Source organism: Syngnathus scovelli, chromosome 17, assembly GCF_024217435.2.
Source record: "Syngnathus scovelli strain Florida chromosome 17, RoL_Ssco_1.2, whole genome shotgun sequence".
Taxonomy (NCBI): domain Eukaryota; kingdom Metazoa; phylum Chordata; class Actinopteri; order Syngnathiformes; family Syngnathidae; genus Syngnathus; species Syngnathus scovelli.
This window is the reverse complement of record NC_090863.1, coordinates 12,676,685-12,696,594: the sequence shown is the minus strand read 5'-3', so window position 1 is coordinate 12,696,594 and position 19,910 is coordinate 12,676,685. Positions and strand designations below refer to the sequence as shown.

The 19,910-nt window shown below is 43.5% G+C and overlaps 2 protein-coding genes and 3 long non-coding RNA genes across 6 annotated transcripts; 3 read left to right on the top strand and 2 right to left on the bottom strand.

Moving 5' to 3' along the window:
• Positions 1-56: 56 nt before the first annotated feature.
• Positions 57-4,943, bottom strand: LOC125984832 (Golgi reassembly-stacking protein 2). The gene is made up of 10 exons (XM_049747107.2): positions 4,767-4,943; positions 4,118-4,198; positions 3,785-3,988; positions 3,639-3,725; positions 3,414-3,544; positions 2,535-2,667; positions 2,346-2,469; positions 1,623-1,727; positions 1,382-1,507; positions 57-743 (listed from the first exon to the last, which is right to left on the bottom strand). The coding sequence occupies exons 1-10, from the start codon at positions 4,827-4,829 to the stop codon at positions 517-519; spliced, it is 1,281 nt and encodes a 426-aa protein (XP_049603064.1). The 5' UTR covers positions 4,830-4,943; the 3' UTR covers positions 57-516.
• Positions 1,718-4,916, top strand: LOC125984859 (uncharacterized). Its single transcript, XR_007487121.1, has 2 exons — positions 1,718-2,024; positions 2,194-4,916. It is a non-coding gene; the product is annotated as an uncharacterized lncRNA (long non-coding RNA).
• A 912-nt stretch (positions 4,944-5,855) lies between the features above and the next one.
• LOC125984824 (glutamate decarboxylase 1) lies at positions 5,856-19,639 on the bottom strand. 2 transcript variants are annotated; one of them, XM_049747093.2, is made up of 17 exons: positions 19,467-19,639; positions 18,627-18,743; positions 17,150-17,206; positions 15,564-15,698; positions 14,849-15,091; positions 13,596-13,686; positions 10,786-10,898; positions 10,514-10,629; positions 9,876-9,955; positions 9,633-9,687; positions 9,406-9,522; positions 9,259-9,323; positions 9,113-9,191; positions 8,847-8,996; positions 8,625-8,732; positions 8,425-8,514; positions 5,856-7,397 (listed from the first exon to the last, which is right to left on the bottom strand). In XM_049747093.2, the coding sequence occupies exons 2-17, from the start codon at positions 18,700-18,702 to the stop codon at positions 7,224-7,226; spliced, it is 1,749 nt and encodes a 582-aa protein (XP_049603050.1). In that variant the 5' UTR covers positions 18,703-18,743; positions 19,467-19,639; the 3' UTR covers positions 5,856-7,223. The 2 variants fall into 2 exon arrangements, with proteins under 2 accessions (XP_049603050.1, XP_049603051.1); XM_049747094.2 differs by lacking the exon at positions 17,150-17,206 and having other exon boundaries at positions 19,467-19,638.
• Positions 9,890-11,550, top strand: LOC125984863 (uncharacterized). The gene is made up of 2 exons (XR_007487128.1): positions 9,890-9,977; positions 10,047-11,550. It is a non-coding gene; the product is annotated as an uncharacterized lncRNA (long non-coding RNA).
• On the top strand, positions 12,872-15,791 carry LOC125984858 (uncharacterized). Its single transcript, XR_007487120.2, has 3 exons — positions 12,872-13,106; positions 14,884-15,057; positions 15,578-15,791. It is a non-coding gene; the product is annotated as an uncharacterized lncRNA (long non-coding RNA).
• Positions 19,640-19,910: the final 271 nt, after the last annotated feature.

Genomic DNA, 19,910 nt, shown 5'->3' with positions numbered 1-19,910 from the left:
CCCCCCCAGCAATATTGCACTTTGTGGTATATGCCAGGAATACAAGGCTAGACAGGTTCTTAATTATTCAGCATTTTATAGATTCAAGATTGGTTAGTACAACAGTGCAGGTTCTCTTTTCTATGTTAGGCCGCATGTATAATTAATGATTATGAAAGCCTTGTTTGCTTATAGGGTATATAAAAAAGTGTTTGAATGAATCTTTCAGTCAATTCTGGAACAATGGAACATTCTTAAACAGAAAAAGTTGACACAGCAAAAAGGTGAATAAAGGAACGCGCCAAAGTGTTATTGAAGGCAAGCTGCAGTGCGACCTGCTCCACTCCAATAAAACAATGTGTTAATGAAGACGTGTTCTTCATAAACCTCACGCACACCTGGAATCTCTGACCGGGTTGCAGCCTGTCCCTCTTGGCCAAATAAATAGAAAACTAAAGAGAGAAAAACAGACGGGAAAGGAAAGAGAAACTGCGTGTTTGTTTTGGTTCGATGGGTTGAGAGAGATACATTCCCAGGTTACGAGGACGTTCGCGTTGTCTCCGAAATAAGTGGCAGTTCCGTGGGGATTGTGACATCGCCGACAGACGCCACGACGGGCGTCACGGTGACACAGGCCGAAGGGGCGACGGTCGTGGAAGTGGGCAGCATGGGAGCCATGCCCTGAGGCAGGAGGGGAGTCAGCTGAGAGGGCAGCATGGTGGGCAAAGGGGGCAGAGGGGCCAGGCCAGGTATGTTCAGGGGAGCTGTCAGCGGGGGAACAGCAATGGAAAGAAAGGGGCATGTTGAGTCACAGGGTCATTCAACTTTTCAAGGTTTTTTTTTTTTACAGATCTAACCAGAGATGTATTTTCTTATAAGGTTTGTCTGTGTTTCTGTTAACGTCATGTTTTGTCAGCCCAATTCAAGTAGCGCCAAGCAAGTTACAGGGTGCAGCATTTCTTTCATCAAGCCATCCATCCATCCATCCATCCATCCATCCATCCATCCATCCATCCATCCATCCATCCATTTTCTCTACCGCCACTGTTGACTTAATTCACTGCTTAGGTGCAGTTCTACGTTTTTACCAAAAGAGGGTGCTTGGATACCAACATGGCCTTAATGTGTACATGTGTACATCGTTCAAATAATTAAAGAGGTTTAATATTGATGGATCCATTTATTATTCAGTTGTACTTATTTCACATTGTTTTCTGTATATTATACTATAGCTATTTTATATTAAAAAAAAATACTATATTTTGTGGGTTCGTATTTTGAGGCGGCATGAGTTGATCAATTGATTTGGATTATTTGCATTGGGAAATATTGCTTTGGTTTTTATCTGATTTGGTTTTGATTAGTCTGTTGTGTCAGGATGCGGACAGGTGGAGTCACGTACCTGTGGTTCCGCCTGGCATTAAGGTGCCAGTGCCCGCTAGTGAGATGGTGCCAAGGTCCGGGAGCGCAAGGTTGAGATTGGGAAGATTGGGTAACGGAGGTAAACCAGCTGGGAGTGGCATCAAGCCTAAAAGGAAAACACAACATGCGTATTAAATCACCTCACTTAGTGTGTGAAGAAAACGTTGTGTCATCACTGCAAACAGTCAACTGGCATGGCGCAGTTTAAGTGACCCACCCACCTGGTAGTGTGGTGGCGGGGTTGAAGGTGGCCGTGGCAGGATTGAGGGGGGCGAGGGGGCTGAGAGTCGGATTGGAGGAGGGCAGCAGGGGAACGGTGGGCAAACCTGGTGAGGGAGCCAAGAGCCACGTTTGTGAGTATTGTGACAGTTTTGTGTGCCGTCAAATATAAAACAAAGAAAGAATGTCCACGACTCGGCCCAATTATTTCTTGCAGCATTTTCCATAAGTCTTAATGTCATCATGTCTTTGTCGTCTGTGATCAGTGTTTAGGTCACGTGACTAGAATCAGGAAGTAAGCGCATGTTTCAGCACAGTGTCGAAAGAGAACGCTGCTTGCTCTATTCTCTCCTGCAGTTCGGCAAAACTACTAGCTACATTTTGTGTTATGCAAGGAATCGTTGGTATGTATCTTTGTTTACGTTATTATGGATCGAAATGGATCTTTTGAGTTCTGAAATGATAGTTTCTGTGATGTTAGACGATAGGATAAAAGCATGAATGAGATTTCATATCGATTTGATTCGTTTAGTTCGTATGACTGATTACACAATGTGCTTTGTATTCTCCCAGTTTCACCCTTTCCCTTGTTATTAAACCTGGAGTCAACCTTCAACCTGGCCTAGTGGTTGACCTCACTGTCTTCGGATATTCAACATATTTGGAGGGCAGGATACTTAACATTGTTGGCGTTATGATCACACGACACACAATACAGGACGTACCGGTCTGCAGTTCGCTCGGCATGGTGGGCGGGGCCGTACTGATTGACAGGCCTGACAGCGAGTCTTCGAGGCCAGAGGGGATAGTGGGGGCAGTAGGAGGCGGGGTCACCGCTGATAACTGGACCTGAGCAAAAAGTTCTTCATTCTCACATCTGCTAAAAGATATTGTAGAATGTTGACATTATAAACCTCAGTAAATCCATCCTTCAACGGACTGACGGGCCCTCCAGAAGCATTCCCTGGAAAGCTGAACTTCTTTCCCTCCTCAAAAGGTCGTGTTGGAATCCTGTGGAGGTATCCGTAGCCAATACCGCATCCAAGGCTGTGGGGGAGAGAAAATGAACAAAGATGATATTTTAAGTCAAATGTTGACATTCTGTCAATGATGCCTACAGACCTCAAGCACTAATAATCTACCAATAGAAAAAAAATAATAATAATAATAATCTTTACTACCATGAAATGGTCCCTGATGGAAAAAATTACAAGTTATTATTATTGTTACTACTACTACAACTAACGCACAAGTCTTTGTTGGTGTCTAATATGTGCATTTCCCGGATTCATTTGACTTTGGCCGTGTGGTTTTCTCACCATGTTTTCTCCTCCAATTATATTCTAACAGCAACCATGAGTGAGGCCCTTAAGCAAAAAGAACAATTGCGTTTTACCGCTACTGCTAATTTAATTAAATGACTGATAATAGCTTCCCAAAGTATCATCTTGAAGTACAAATCTCCAAAGCACACAACTATAAATGAGATGGATTGTTGTATATTCCCGCTTGGAAAGCTCGCTCTAACTAACAACATCAGCGATAAACAGACTAATTACCTACTTGGTTGGTTGGTTTGTTACTCGCCTAGTGAAGCTGTTTCTTCTAATTGGAACCATGATCCCAAGACTAACTTCAAGTAAAGAAAACATTGCACAGCTTGGTGCTGACGAATCTATGCGATCATTGTAGTTTTTTAAATATACACAGAAGAAAATTTGACAATACCGCTAAGCACTACAAATGGACATGATGTTCTTTTGCAAGGAAAGGTGAATATTTTGGAATATTACCTTCCCTCTCCTCCCCAGGCACTGTTGGGTGTAATGACCACCTCTCTGCAGTTGTCAGTATCTGTGTTGTACACGTAGAGCTTCAGTCCCTTGCCCTCGTGGCTCTCGATCAATGAGAACAAGTCCTCGGACTGCGCAGGAAAGACAATCGATTATCGCGACCGGCCGGGTAAAAGAGGCCAAACGCAGGTTCATGCGTTGATAGCCCAGCCCACCTCACCTCACCTCATTCATAACAGTGTCCGCTCCAATGATGTAGTCAGTGTGTGGTCTCAAACCAGCGAGAGCTGCGGGTGAATTTGGCTCCACTTCCTAGGAAGTGTGCAGCAAGTGAGCGTTGGGCGACAGCTGAGACAGTGAGGCTTACATACCATCACGTGCCAGACGTTCTCGTTGGCACCTTCGAAGCTGCAGAAGCGAATGGAGACCCCGAGCAAGCCCTGGCCACCCCACAGGTTGCTGGGTGTGACTGTGGACTCCCTCAGCTCCAGAGTCTTTGAGGAGTACACTAACATCTTGGCTGGTTTCTCCACACTGGCTTTCAGAAGGTCCTTCAAGGTGTCATTGTCCTTGTTCTGTGGACCAAAAGTCATACGGAAGAAGCAATTAGGTAAGTGTTCGTCCTATTATATTGGCTAATTACAGACAACTGTTTGTTTTTAGTTTGAATTTCGAGTTGTGAGCACATTCCACAGTTGACTGACCAGGCGGGTGTTATTGATGGAGACAATGAAGTCAAAAAAAGGTTCCAGTCCTGCTCGGTGACCTGGGGAATTCTCCTGAACCTGCAAGACAAAGAGTAGGGATGCCCAACCATGTGTCAACCTCTGGATTGTTTGTGCTAAGTACAAAACACATGATCTCGGTCTTCAGGGGAATAATGAAGATATCGATAAACGCTTGCATTGCTTTATTTCTGTCAATTGCATAGGAATGCCGAAATGAGCATTTGACTCACCATGTTAAAATTGAGGGAATGGGAAAATTCACAACAAATGCGGTGCACACACGTTTTAAATATCCCTCACTGCACAGATAAAGAGTCCACACATCATACAACGAGAGCATTCTGCAAACCATTGTGGCAGGTGCCATTCGCTGCAGCCGCGTAGCATGTAGCATTTAGCAACTGATTTGCTTTGGGCAAGTACATTTTACAGGTTGCCACTTGTAGGCCCAAACCGAAAGCATCCCATACACACGACAACGTTGCATGTGTGATTTGTGTTTCTCCGCCACATTGGCTGGACTCATCTTACTAGTCAACACAGTGCTGGAAAATTAGTCATGCTAGGCTACGTGCTAGAAGCAGGATATCACTCAGGAATCAGGATATGCATGCAAATAACTCACACGGAGGACGTGGTAGCCCTCTGAACCACCGCCAGGTATCTCCACACTCTGCGATCCTCCCATGATAACGCTTACTTAAGGTTTTGCAAGCTAAGTCCGAGGAACGCTAGGTACCCGACTACTTGTACAGACCGGGTACACGTCGTCAAATGGGTAGTCATCCGCTACGCATGCGCCGTTACGTGGCAGGAAATGGAGACGCCACCGTTCTATCGGGTAGGAAATATTTGCATCCGAAAAAGCATGTACGTTATTTCTATGAAATTTAGGTTTAAGATATTTCGATAGATATGTGTCTTATTACAGTATACATTTATTTTAGATATATTCTGACATTTATTTTAGATATATTCTGACATTTTATTTTGGCTCTGATGCAAGCACAATCAGTTACACCAGATACTAATTGGTTACACCAAATGAGAGAATTCCACATAAAATCAACTGTATTTATATTCATAAATGTTTTCTCAACATGCCATATTTACGAGTTTTTAATGAACACAAAATATTAACTCTTACAATTTTCTGAAGAGATTCAGTATTTGACAGAAATCTATGAACCTCTTAGCTTAAAGTCACTAACTGAAGTTTACAGCAATTGTCTTTTCACTTCCAAATAAAAGTCCAATGTTTATGGCTGTCATACCTTGACATTTACTACATTTAAAGTGCTGAATCAAAATGTTTTTGTAGTTATTTTAGAATAGCAAGACATTAACTCGACCACTAGAGAGCGCAAGCATTCCTTTCCTCAGCGCAACGGTGACTTTATTTCCATTATTTTAATGAGGTCGTAGGGAATACATGAAACTCTGTAACCGTTCTCTTTCTGTCTTAGAGGGCGCAAAGCTGCCGAATCCTACTATATTCTCACATATCTCTCAATACGAAAATCAATTATGCTTCCCTGGATATTCCTGGAAAAAAAGAAAAAAGAAACCGCTCTTCGAGCACCATCTATTTAACAAATTATTATTATTATCATCATCATTATTATTGCATGTGTGGGCGTGTGGTCTATGTTTGTGTACGGGTGTAGTATTTTAAATTTAAATTTAAATAAATTGAAGATTCAACAACAATTCATAAGTTTCATAGACTTTATTAAACATCGTATAGAGACGCTGTGCTTCTTATTAAAGTGCCTCCAGATAATCTCCTGGCTAACATTCTTTACAGCTATATTGATCTCAAAAGCATACCGGTCACTTTCCTGACAACAAATTGTTTCAATATAATTTTGCAATAATCCTATTCACATAATGGTCCCTGGTTACCATCAATGCTTCATTAAATAAAATCTCATAGTACACATCCATTTACAATGGAGGAAAGAAAGGTGAACCTAGTGCAAAGACACAAAGACGAACTCCTCAAACAAGATATTCCGTTGAGCTCCCATAATACTGGAAATACAATGAATATGTATTACAATAAATATATTATATTACAGTAAATGCATTGGAATTCCAACAGATACCACAACTCTTGCTAGCCATTCTCAAGAAGAGAATACATTCTCACATTCCGACGCTTCTCGCTCAGCCAGCGGAACATATACTTTAGATTTCTTTTGTCAGTCACCTCAGACATTCAAAGACTCACAATCACAAAAGTAAACGCACGATAGAAATTGCATTGCAGTTGAGGGTCACGTGTTACAAACATCTAGAAGTTATATATGAGGAATAATGACTTGCACTATTTCCACTCTATTCTTTCTTTGGCCAATATTATTTCCATTTTAAATGTACAAATTATCACCATGTACCACACATGAAGATACATTTACATTAAAATACCTGAATTTGTATACAGTGAAAATGCAATATTTTCTATAGAATAAAATATGAAGAAATACTTTTTAAGAACACGTACAGGTATCACAAGATTGCATGAAACGGACAATGAGCCAGCATTTTTTAAAATCTTCACAACTGCATAATTCCATTGCCGTGACCTGTCCAACTTCAAGAATGTGACAGATCTTCTCAGCAAATGACATTTCGTAGCTATGCTGTACCCATACCTTCATTAGCTTATCTTGAATAAATAGCTCTGAAATACTTTATATGCACACGGTGTGCCCACCACACTCTTGTGTAGACGAGAATATTTTGGAGCTGTGCTTTTCTGCTATTTGCTCACGCGAGCACACACGAGCACACACGAGCACACCCTTGCGCGCGCACACGCACACACACACACGGTCACAGTGAACAACAATTTACATTAAATGACACTAGATTGAACACACGCAGTACAAGACATCCCACGAGCACACATCCATCAGTTACCTGAAACTATATCGGCATATACGCAGCTAATGGAGGACAAATGTGTGTGCGGGGGTGGGGGGGGGGGGGGGGGGGGGGGGTCTTGAAGTCGTCTTATTGGGTTCTCTCGTCGGGATGATGTGCCGTAGAACAACGCAGGAGCGCTGCGAACGGAGGTCTACAGGTCATGACCCAGCCTCTCTATCTCATCGATGAGGAAGTCGATATCAGATTGGGTGGCCGCGTGGTTGGAGACCACCATACGGAAGAAGTTGACTTTATTGCCCTGAGGCTGGTAGCCCACCATGGTGGTCCCTGACTCCATCATCATGGCCTTGATTTTTGGTGCAACCTGACAATGAAGATAGTTAGGAAGTTAGTTGGGAAGGAGAGCTAGATTTCACCAATGTTTCGCCTTGGTTCCACAATTTGGCACAACAGTTCCAAATAGCATTAAGTGTTAGTGCAAAACCTTCACTGTATCAAATTAAATTATCCTCACCCATATTTTCTGTTGGTATGATTTTGATTACTTTTGGGGGGGTACAGGTTTTCGATCGTCTCGGTTCTCGAACAAATTGGTACTCGAACAAAAAATTCGAGATTTTTTTGCTTCGGACGTCGGACGAAATTCAGTTAAAGACTCGGGACTTGACTTGACTTAAGACACGATGACTTGAATGACTTCAGTGTTATTTAGTTTATGTTTTCAGTTTGAATATCAAATTAATAATACATTTAAAACAATAATATCGATAACACGGCAGGAGCGCAGGCTGAGAATGACGTTGTCATGATTGGATCACTACCCTGTCAATCAATCAGTCGTGGCCTCTCTACCTACCGAACGTGTTTATTGGAGAATCACGCCCCTTTATATCAGACATGCGCAAACATGTCAGCGGAAGCGTTACCGCGAGTCATCGCCTTCGGCTATCGCAATTACTTTTATGACGGCACAGTGCAACAAAAACATTTTGGACAACCAGACGACAACTTCAAACTTTGTGCGTCATTTGAAAAGCCATTCTGCCAAGTAAGTGCTTTTCATTTATCTAAATAGGTGTGTATCTATATAGCTTTAATGCAATGAATATGATGATGAAACTGACATCTTGTCTTTTCACTACTAAGATCAGATTCTGCGGGTAAAATTGCAATAATTAGGTGACTTGGCTTGGACTTGACTTGACCTATTTAAGGACTTGACTTGACTTGCCCAAGAAAAAAAATGACTTGGGACTTGCTTGAGACTTGAAGGTTAAGACTTGAGACTTACTTGAGACTTGCACATGTGTGACTTGGTCCCATCTCTGTTCATTTGTGCCACATATCGTTTAGAAACATTACGAAATGCTCTTCGACAGATGCTCTCTCACCCTATGGAGCTTTTCCCGCCTCTCCTCACTGTCCGGCATCCCCCTCAAGCTGGGTGGAATGTACCAGAAGCAAACGTTGGTGTGCTGAGGCTGTGGACAGAAATAGTCACAAGTCCGTTGAAAAAAGAAAACAAAACAACAACAACAACAACAAAAAAAAAAACACAAGACACAGCAAAAACAAAATTGTGATTTCTTACTTCTCCATCAAACACCATCTCATATCCCTCCCTGTTCTTAATCTTGTTATACAGGTACTGAGACAGATCCAAGCACCTGTCAATGTGCTGCTCGAACCCAGTGGTGCCCTGTGAGGGGAAACACGGCATTGAAAATCACAATTAAGTCCTCAAAGGGGCCCAGGCTCAAATAACGGCATGCGATTTATAACATTATTTTGAAGGTAGCATATGTCCTTTTACCTTGGCTTTCCACATGAGCCAGAATTTAAATATATCCACGTGCCGGCCACATTGGATGGCTTTGTCTCCGGTGTCATACGTGACGTCGTATTGCTTGTCTTGTTGGAACAAATAGCCAGCGCACATGGAGTTACAGCCCCCCATCAGTCCCTGTAAACGCACATCCATTCAAATCTCTGGAAATCCTCTGCTCGAGGCACGGCTCAGAAAATATCAAGATAAATGAGCTGACGTTACAATGACCGGCGCTAAGGCTAGCTAGCTACCTTTTCCCGAACGAGGATGGCCGAACACTGCAGCGGCACGCCCATCATCTTGTGAGGGTTCCATGTGACAGAGTTGGCTCTGCAAAATTCAAACAGCCTTTTCTCTTCTACTGACTTGGAATACAGGTAACATGTTAGCAAATCACCTCTCAATTCCATTGAGCTTATGGCGGTGTTTCCTTGACATCAGCAGACCACCACCCCACGCACCCTACGGGAGACAAAAGGCATCACCACAGTGACCTTGCCTTACTAATAGCTGAATAGGAATCATGACAAAAATAACCACTCACGTCAACGTGCAGCCACAGGTTATACTTCTCGCAAATGTCAGCAATCTCGTTGATGGGGTCAAAGGCGCCGTAGACGGTGGAGCCACCTGTTGCGTTGACAAATAACGGCACGTAACCCTGTGAAATGCACACGCACGCACACACACACACACACACGTAACACTTGAGGATCATGAACATCAGTGACAAAGCAAATAAGGAAGAGGGAAGGCAAATCAAGACCTCACCTTCTGTTTAGCGTCAATGACCTTAGCCTCCAGATCAGCAGGAATGACCCTCCCCCTAAAAGAGTGAGAAACAGTCAAGGCAAGAAAAACATCTTGCCAGGTAGCAATTTTGCGCCAATGTCAATTGGAACGATACGCTTGTCAAAATGGCAACCGCTAAGCTGTCAAATGCTGTAATGTTGTTTGTTCATTTCTTTATTTACATGTTCCATACGTACGTACGTACGTACGTACGTAGATTACCTCTCATCTGTGCTCAGCAGAATCACATTCTCAGTGCCAAAACCCAGAGCGGCACCAGCCTTCTTTATGGAGTAGTGACTCTACAGGAACAACACACATCAGGTAAACAATGACTCTCATATTGACAATTGTTCAAAAGCCATCAACGGCGCTTTTGTGGCCGAATCACAGCTACACAATTCTCTGAAGCAGCCGCAGGCAAAGTATTCCGACCCGCTCTGTTCTTCAACCGAGCCCACCGAGCAGCCACTTCAATTGTTTAATGGACAGTATTGATTTAATGTATTGGTTTCATTCAGTTTTCTTTTTAGGTTATTCATTTTTTATATAAAAAAACATGTTTAAATTGAAATGTTAAAAACATAGTAAATGTACAATTAAAATGCCTTTACTTATTTTATTAAACTATTGGTTGAAAAACAATCATTATAAATAATAAAATAAATACGAGAACACATTTTGAATGACATAATTACGATACTTGTGATTATTGTAAAAACATTTTCCGAACGTGTTTTTTGCATTTTTCCATGATTTGGCCTATGTTTTCCATTTTTTTTCCCCCAGCCCTGCTCTAAGGACATGTAATAAAAGTCATTTCTGCGTGTGTTCATGTCCAGTGGTCTCATACAACTTACATGTTCCGACGTGAACAGAACCAGGCGAGGAGCAGCAGACATGCCCTTTGTCTTGACCTCAGGGAAATACTTGTAACGAGCGATCATCACACTGTACATGTTGGAAATAGCGCCGCCTGTTGAGCACAAGAGACATAAATCTTTTGTTTCTTTCACAAAGTATGCTTCACTTCACGATCGTCCCAGAATCTAAGCCAAACTTTCTCCTGCATATTTGTCACTGCCAATCACCACTGGGAATTTGATCCGTATCTTTTTCTTTTGTCACTAACCTGGCGAGAAGAGGCCATCTCCCTCGCCATCAGGCCAGCCAATCATCTCTCTCATCTTCTTCAAGGTCAGCTGCTCCATTAAAACAAACACTGGAGCGATCTCGTAGGTGAACCTGTCAATCACAAAGTTGAAAACGCTCACATCAGCACATCATGGGGGGGGGCATCGTAGCACCGCCTGAGTCATCAACAACCACCTTTACAGCGAGAAGACACAATTTTGCATGCATACACACAAAGAGGGATTGGTTTTCCATTTGCTCCTCCGTAATTCAATCCCCAGGAGCCTGTGCTGACTGAGCTAATTAAAGTGTGTGATGATTGGAGTCTTATAGGCAGCAAACATTCATATTCAAATGCCTTGTGAAATCCCTTAGTGATTTCATTAGAGCACACAATGCTGTGATGGCTATCTGTCAATCTGCCGAGCTCACTCGCAATTCTGAATGGTGCTGATTTGACAGCTGAGAGGGCTTCGGTGTCTGTTTGGGAAAGATAACAGTATGTCTATGTTTGTGTGCGCGTGCGTGCGTGGGTGTGGGTGCGTGCGTGTGTGTGTGTTTTGACCACAATTGATCAGAAACGGTTTAATTAATTACAGTGTGGGGAGATGAAAGCAAAAGATTGGACATCACCAGGATGAAGGTGTGTTGCACAACAAAAGAAGTCCAGCAGAAGGGAAAGTTGCCACATAAATCTTACATCCACTCCACACCTCCCACAGTGACTGATCCCGCTCTGTAATGAGGCCACTTAGGGCACCACCATTACCATCAAAACATCTTGTTTGCAATTACTCTGCATGTTCTGCAGCACAGGAAAAGCTTTGCGTTTAGTGTGCAAAAAGAGTCGAGATAAAGACCGTGAGGAGGAAACAAATACACACACACACACACATATATATATATATATATATATATATATATATATATATATATATATATATATATATATATATATATATATATATATATATATATATATATATATATATATAGACTTTCGGTGTCGCCGTTTTCAGCATTTCAATCACAGCAGACAAGAAACAAAACCTCTTTAAAATTCTCTTCGCTTTGAGTCATTTCACGCCATAATGATAATAATGGCGATGATTATCACAATCAGAGCCAATCATTGGTCTTTTGAGAGTGAAAATTACCCCTCAGTCACCTGCCTGTCTCCAGGGAAAGCCCCTAAATGCCCTTATTACCATCATCAAGGGCGCTCCTTGTGCGTGTGAGTCTCTTTGAATGGGTGTCTTTTATATGAGTAACCGCATGACATGCAGGCAGGCTCCCTCTTCGCCTCTGCGACGCGTGGCAACGCCGGCCGGGTCTCACTGTGTCCGCGGGGGACAATGCACCCAACGCTCCGCGGGGAGTCGCAGCAGTCTCTTTCCACAGTGTGACAGGGTTTTGTGCGGTGCCTGAGGACATTGTGTGACCATGTGGGGCCCAGCTGGCCTATCTGCTAAGACCAGCTCACAATGAGCCCACAGTCAATGGACTGGAAACCCTTGCTGCTGTATCTGGGACAGCCAGAGCTTGTGTGTGCGTGTGTGTGTGAGTGTGTGCGTGTGTGTGCGTGCGTGCGTGTGTGCGCGTGCGCATGCGAGGAGAGGGTGGTTTCATGACTAATGTTTTGAAAAATTGGATACATTGTCTCAATCTGTGTTGATTATCTCTGCATTGAGCTTTTATTCCTAAGCCAAGTGTGTAAAATAAAAGACTATATTATGTGCTACATTATTTTTAAAGTATCATTTGGTCATTGTACTTCTGTTCTGGAGCGAGAAATCAAACTTTGCACTGGAAGATGCATGCCATTAAGTGCAAGAATGTAACACACACGCACACATACATACACACGCACACACACTCAATTGTGTCACGACTCGTCCCCGATGGTGTCATCGTTTTGTTCGTGTGTCTGTGTGCTCGCCCCTCCCTTCCTGTGTGCTCGCCCCTCCCCTCCCCACCTGTGTGCCGATGATGAGTTTGATTATTCCCACCTGCCTCTCTCTCTCTCTCGTTACCTGTCGTGTATATAAGTCCTGCCTGCCTGCCCCTCACTCCCGGTCGGATGGTCGGTGTCGTCACGTTTGCTGTCCTCGTGGTTCCTGTCTGCTTGGAGTCTGTTCCTGTTTGCCATCCCTGTCGGTCAGTCTGTCATGTTATTAGTTTGCCACTTCTCGTCTGTTTCCCTCGATGCCTCGTTCCACTTCCCTTTTCCCTCACTAAACCAAGCTGGTCCAAGCTGCACTTGGTCCAAGCTGCACTTGGTCGTCCTGCTCCATGTCCCACTCCGATCCGTGACAAAGTGTAAGTAATCACTCATCATATACGCTAATTGATATATTGATCCAGATAAATGCTATATCAAGCTTCTTAGCATTTTTGTTTGTTTCCTTAGCAAAGTATGAGCGATTCATCATTCTGACATAATACAATGGCATGAATATTTTTATTAGGAGTTAAGTTTGTGTTTGTGTGCGCCTGAAAAGTGTGACGTTGATGTGGTTCATGCCCTCTATCAGACGAGGCCTCAATGTAACTGTGACCCGAGATGGATCAATATGCAATCTAACCGCCCCTGCGGCGGAACAGACTGTGATACATGGAGCAGCTCGACAGCTGCCAACATTCTATCAAGTCACAAGTCTTTACAGACCAAAAAAAAAAAAAAGCATGCACATTGACTGGCCGAAACAAACTGAAAATTCTGTCATGGCATGCAGAGGCGACGGTGTTTCCACTAATGGGGTCAACTCCAAGCACGCCATTAAAGACAAGCATGTATGTATAACTTACATGTTGGTGTTGGCGGTGGAAGTGAGCCACTCTCCTGCCAGGCCAATAATGTCTAAACCTGAGGACAACTGGTTGAAAAAGCGAGGGTGACCTAAAAGAGAAATATAAACAAAGCATAAAGTCGTTCTAACAGCAGTTAAGACATGAGGACGGAAGCATTTTAATTGTCTCGGGCAATTCTGCCGCTCCTGTGTTGCCTGCTTAGCTCAAATTTGTGCCTTTTGCAAGGCAACTAAATAGATTGTTGCGCCACTCCGGTAACAAGGTGATAATGTGACAGCCATTTAGACTCAAAGTGCTCGCACACAGTCAGCCTCCAAAAATGCCCACAGCCTAAATGCAGTCATGGATATAAATAGCATGTCAATGTGTTAGTAGGCCCACATAATAAGTATGTGGAGTAGTTGAATGTACAGATGAGCCAGGAATCAAAAATGCCTAATACAGTAAGGATGTACAGTCTGTGTTCAGCACCACGGACAGCTCCCCATTGTATTTCTCCGGAAAGCAATCAATCGCGAATCTCCGCACCAGAAGTGACATATATAGACATAAAGTGTTATTCTGTAGGAAAACCCAAAGGACAGTTTGAGCGCTGTCGTTTTAACAGCTGCAAACAGGCCACGTTAGGACGCCCTCAGGCGACACTTACTTGGCCTGAGAGAGACGGGAGAGCTCGGGGACCTCAAGCCAATTAATACCATGGGGGCAACAAATAAGGGGGCAGGCAGACGACAAAGGGTTTAAAAAAATGTTTTAAGCGGATTGCTAAATTTGAGTTTGTACTATTCGATTCCACCTCCGGCCCTCCCTGTGCGGAGTTTGCATGTTCTCCCCGGGCCCGCGTGGGTTTTCTCCGGGCACTCCGGTTTCCTCCCACATTCCAAAAACATGCTTGGTAGGCCGATTGAAGACTCCAAATTGTCCCGAGGTGAGTGTGAGTGCGATTGATTGTCTGTCTCTGTGTGCCCTGCGATTGGCTGGCAACCAGTTCAGGGTGTCCCCCGCCTACTGCCCGATGACGGCTGGGATAGGCTCCAGCACGCCCGCGACCCCCGTGGGGACTAAGCGGTTCAGAAAATGGATGGATGGATGGAGTTTGTACTATCCTGGCCTCCCATTCCCTCCGCCTTTAATTGGCCAAGTATTGACCGTCATAATGGAGTGATTATCTACAAACGCACCCCCAATGTGCTTACCGTGCCTATATTTTGTTCAGGATGCAGTACACTTCATACATTTCTTTGTCGTACCTGTCCGAACGCCGTATTTGAGCGTGTCCCTGCAGTCCACCAGGATCTGTTCGAGAGACTCGGGCTGGTCGGACAACTCCAGGTTAAAGCCCTCCATGCCCTCCAGGAGCTGGTGCGGGTGGTGGAAGTCCAGCACCTTGGTGGAACGGTCGAAGGTCTTCTTCACATAGTTGGTTAAGATGTCAACCAACTCCAGTAAAAACTGCATGGTAGGTTCCTCGCCATTCTTTGCGGGCAACAAGTCTATAGATGACGCAGGGGCAAATTATTTTAAAGGATAGCTCTCTTGTTTGAGTGAAAATATTGTGCATTTTACTTATTTTTTGGGGGGAGCATATATCTGCACTGCATAAAATTAGTGCCTCCGCCCCCCCCCCCCCCAAAAAAAAAACTAAGCAACCAAACTCAACCAAATACTTTAGCTTTTACTGTAAAATGAATGTGGTAGTCTATACCGACTGTTTGTTTTCTTTTAATTAATTATGAGATTTCTATGATTGCTTTTTGTTTTTTTTCCATTTGATACGTTCACTGAATGGCTGGTAGAAATTGCGTTTCTATAACACCATGATGCTAAGCTTATTTTTCCAAATAGATTTATGTCTTTGTTTACTTTTATTGATTAATGTACGTATTTTCTTAGGTTTAATTTTTATTAAGCATTGCAGCGTTGATTTACAATCTTTTCTTTCTCCCCTTCATCATCGATTCTCACCTCGGGCAAACAAGTTTGAGAAGTCGGTCTCGGTGCGTCGGAACCGGGCGTCCCTGTCACTGTTGTCACAGGAGAGTAGGTTCTTCTGACCCAGTCTACCTTTCTCCTCCAGGCTGTTGTTCTTCTGCAGGAACCCTAGCGTGTTGCACGGGGAAGTGCACGAGTTATCACCAAACATCTCCATAACGAAAAATGTATTTATAAAATAAAATAAGATTTTAATGTAAATTGCAGTTGTGCTTCGGCATCATTTAAAATGATGTATCAAGGTGGAGATCAAACCAAACCAAACAAAACCTAGGCTATATATAGAATAAACCACACCCCCACACACACACGCGCGCGCACGCACACAGTTATTGGCTCAGTGATCCGGACGGCTTTGGGCAATGGCTCCGTACCGCTAGTAGTAGTACCCCCCCCCCCCTTCCCCCCCCAGCCGCCCACAAAGAGGGTTAATGAAGGATGCCAGAGCCGCCGCAGCATGTCTGCTTCCACTATATAGGCCTGCCTGCCTGCATGGTGATTGATCCGCTCCCGTGTGAAGGCCATATAAGGCCCGCTAATTGCTCAAAAAAAACAAACGGAACGCGTTTTGATTTTTTTATTCTCTTCAGTTAATGTAATTTTGTATTTAGAATTATTTTATAGTGCGGTTTATTTGAGGAAATTCCCAAATTACACATTCAAAAATCAATATCTAAAGCCATGACACTCTAAATGCAGTGTGATGTAATTGAATTAATTATCGTCTTCATTTGTCAATTTCCCATCGCTCGATCTTACATTTTGTTTGTTGTTCCTTTGTTTTTTTTTGTTGTTGTTAAGGAATGAAAAGTCTAACAAAAATGAGATTTTTAATTACATTCTATTATAGAATAAATAATTTGATAGCTGCGAGAATATGACTGCCATTTCTTAAAAAAAAAAAAAAAAAATCTGCTTTATCATATTTTTCTATGCTGTCGGAAGTACGTTCGTCCCAGTGTTTGTTGAATGCAAAAGACATCGGGCGGATCCGGGGGCGGTCAGAGTGGGTGTGAGGAGCGCTCATCATCAGACCCACAGGGTAATGTCCACTGACCTTTCCAAGATGGTAACGCACTGTGACAGTTTTGTTCTCATAGTGGCCTATTTTAGAAGGCAGGGAAATGGCTGCGATTCGAAGAATAACATGCAGCGAGCCTCTGCTGACGCGGTGGAATGCTTGTGAACGTTCACCTGACACCAATGAGCTGTAAGAAATATTCTGCATAATGTTTATTGAACTGTTCCTGCATTAAAAGCAGTGATATGTGTGTTATGACTGCAGAGCTATTTCCCATTGCAATTGTCATACACAATACCGAACTATTCATCTTATTGGATTTTATTTGGTTTGTTCATTTATTTCTTTTACAATAAAGATTGGGTTTACGGCTGTGACCAACAACTTAAGAATGCGCTCTGTGAATTAATTTGTATGTCGAGGCAGAGTTGCTTTATTTTTAATTGTACAAAAAATTGACGGCGCTAATTTGGAACTCCGTCGCAAACAACGACCGCTAATGGCCACGCTTATTTGCAGGATGCGGGAAACAACTTACCGCAAATCCTCATGCCCAGTTTCCTTGTACAGCCATGCATCCACGCATATTCGTTGGCTAAAACAGAATAAACCTTTAAGTTTGGGAGGTGCGGCGATGGGAGATGGGTGCAAAGGCGGCCAAGCACGGTGGAGGCTGTAGCGTTAAAGTGGGTGACTTGGCCGGCCGGGTGTGTGACAACCAGACTGCGTAGATTTAATCTTGCGTAGGGAAATACACAATTCGCATGTTATGCGTGTAGTTTTTCAATTTGGCAACATCATTTCATTATATTTAGTCCATGAAAATTCCAATATGGGTGGACTGTATACCATGAAGTATCAAGTTATATATAAATATATATTTTTTGAATGAAATTGTATTTGATTTTTTTTACGGATTCCTGCCCTGGGGGGGTAAAATCATAACATTTCTGACCTATAACGCCAAATCAATAGGGACACGCTGGCTCACACACTCGCACACATGCAGCCGAAACGGCCGGGTGGGAATTAACACCCGTGAAATGAGCTCACGGAGGAGGGTGGGAATTAATTGAGGAAAACACCGCATGTGACCGGAGCGAGCTGGTGATGGTCGTGGAAGTCTATAGCAGCAGACACTTAGAGACACGCAGAGTGTCACTCAGACGCACAAAAGCGTGGACATGCGTGAGCGGAGATGTCGTCCAATTGGACCGAATGCAAAGCGACAGAGCCATGGCGTGGAAAAAAGAGAATGCAAGTAACTTTCACAACAGCAACATTTTTTTTTTTTCTTTCTCAAAGCTGTTCAAAAGCGCTTAGGCCGTAGCATGCGCCCACACGCACGCACGCACGCACGCGCGCGCGCACACACATGCACACAAGCCCACGCGCGACGCACGCCACAGGCCATCGGGAGTGAGATGAAGCATATAGCTGAGCTAATGGCATCGTTCAGCAGCAGTACGTGGGTGCATCCAAAATAATAAGCGTTACGTTCAACATACAGCGTAATTGGTTCAAACAGATTTATGTCTGTAATTAGCAGAAATACAAATGGCGCATGGCATAGATATAAAGATAGCGCACGTATATAATATATATATCATATACGAGTGCATGATCCAACGTCCGTCACATCATTTCCTTGCCCGGCGGACTGCTTTGCGCACTGCTGCACCCAGACAGACAGGCAGACAGACAGACATACAGACAACCCGTGAGACAGACAGACGTGATGGCTCTGTTTTTAACCGCAGTGATTAACGACGGAGCCCACACAGCAAATGACCGGGGCAAGAGCCGCTTCCCCTCCAGACAAAGAAGGAGGGGTGACGGCAGAGACGAGCCAGACGGAGGGGAGGGAACGAGGGAGTGAGGGAGTAAAGGCGGATGAGCACTTTGAGCAAGGCAGCCTTTTATTATCAGCCATGCACAGCATCTCGGTGAAGGGCGGCCTAAATGTGAATGACCTCGGGCGGGGGTCGATACTTCAAGGTGTTATAATCACATACTTGTGGATGAGGGTCTTAAATTGGCGGTGTTGGGGTCCTGTTCCCCGCTGGTGGCTCGCGGCTCTGACGTGGCCATCACGCTCTTCCTTTACCTGATCTCCAAGAAGGCTATTTTAACTGCAAACAAAGCAGAACGATTTGAATGAAAAAGCAGCCATTTTGTCGCATGCATGTATGTCAATCCGAATAATAATAATAATAATAATAATAATAATAATAATAATAATAATAATAATAATGACAAAAATAATTTGCATGTACCGTTGCAGGAATGGTATCACGCACAATACCAGCTCTATATTCTTGGATGCGCAATTTGGAAGCACAATTGCGCTCTGACAGAACTGCCAAAATAAGGATAAACGCTCGTGGAGATAACACGTACATCCATGTCGGAAACGCGCTGCAATATTTCTTGAACTCAATTAGCCATTAAATTACGTCAGAGCTGCAGTATATCGCAGCTGATGGAATAGTGACACATCAAGACAATAAAAAGAGATATGATATCAAGGAAATGACAATAACTCACTGGAGAAAATATCGGGTTTTTTTTTTTCTTTGTAACATACCTTCCGCAAGAACTTCGAACGGAATAGATTGTAAAAAAACGAAGAAATCTACAATTTATTTGAGTATATATTAAAACGGGGGGAAAAAATCAACAGTTTTATAGGCAAAACAGCAACAACGAAATAAAACCAAACTAGACAATTATGTTCGTTTTAGGTCAATTGCAATTACATTTTGCATTTGTCCAAAAGGCTTTTTTCTTGTTTGGAATAAGGCGTCATGAACATTTAACGCGCACAAGATGGGAATGAGAGCAAGACGTCTTACCGGCACGCGGGAGCGCCCACAGGTAGCGGAATCCACACAAGTGGACGCTGAAAAGGCTCAGAGGTGCAGATGTCTGGAGACTATTGCAAAGCGCGCCAATAACATCCCATCCCGCGGTGCATGCGCAAGTGAGCACTGTCTCCCTCAAGAACATTTTTATGCCTTATTTATATGAGGAGCTGCGGCTGCCCATTGGTCTGTTCACACACACAGTCGTGAGTCACACCCTCACTTCCCTCCGATGACTCACAAGGCTCGTCAAGGGACACGCACAATCGGGGACACGCACAATCGATTAAGAAGCGAAAAAAAGCAAACATCATAAAATTGTGAATCTCCCAACACCGTAGACTGTCAAATGTATGCACAGTGGGAGGCTTTTGGTTGCATATGCGTGACCTTGGAAGGACAATTTTCCGAGTTCTGGGACCGCACCTGTCTTCG

Excerpts from the sequence above, each read along its gene's own strand:
- LOC125984832 (XM_049747107.2), bottom strand. The coding sequence starts at position 4,829 with ATGGGAGGATCGCAGAGTGTGGAGATACCTGGCGGTGGTTCAGAGGGC. Across the intron at positions 3,545-3,638 it reads CGGACACTGTTATGAATGAG|TCCGAGGACTTGTTCTCATT; the intron begins GTGAGGTGAGGT and ends TTTCCTGCGCAG. Across the intron at positions 1,728-2,345 it reads GCCGAGCGAACTGCAGACCG|GTTTGCCCACCGTTCCCCTG; the intron begins GTACGTCCTGTA and ends CTCCCTCACCAG.
- LOC125984824 (XM_049747093.2), bottom strand. The coding sequence starts at position 18,702 with ATGGCCACGTCAGAGCCGCGAGCCACCAGCGGGGAACAGGACCCCAAC. Across the intron at positions 9,688-9,875 it reads CTGCTGAGCACAGATGAGAG|GGGGAGGGTCATTCCTGCTG; the intron begins GTAATCTACGTA and ends TCACTCTTTTAG. Across the intron at positions 8,997-9,112 it reads CCATCCTCGTTCGGGAAAAG|GGACTGATGGGGGGCTGTAA; the intron begins GTAGCTAGCTAG and ends GTGCGTTTACAG.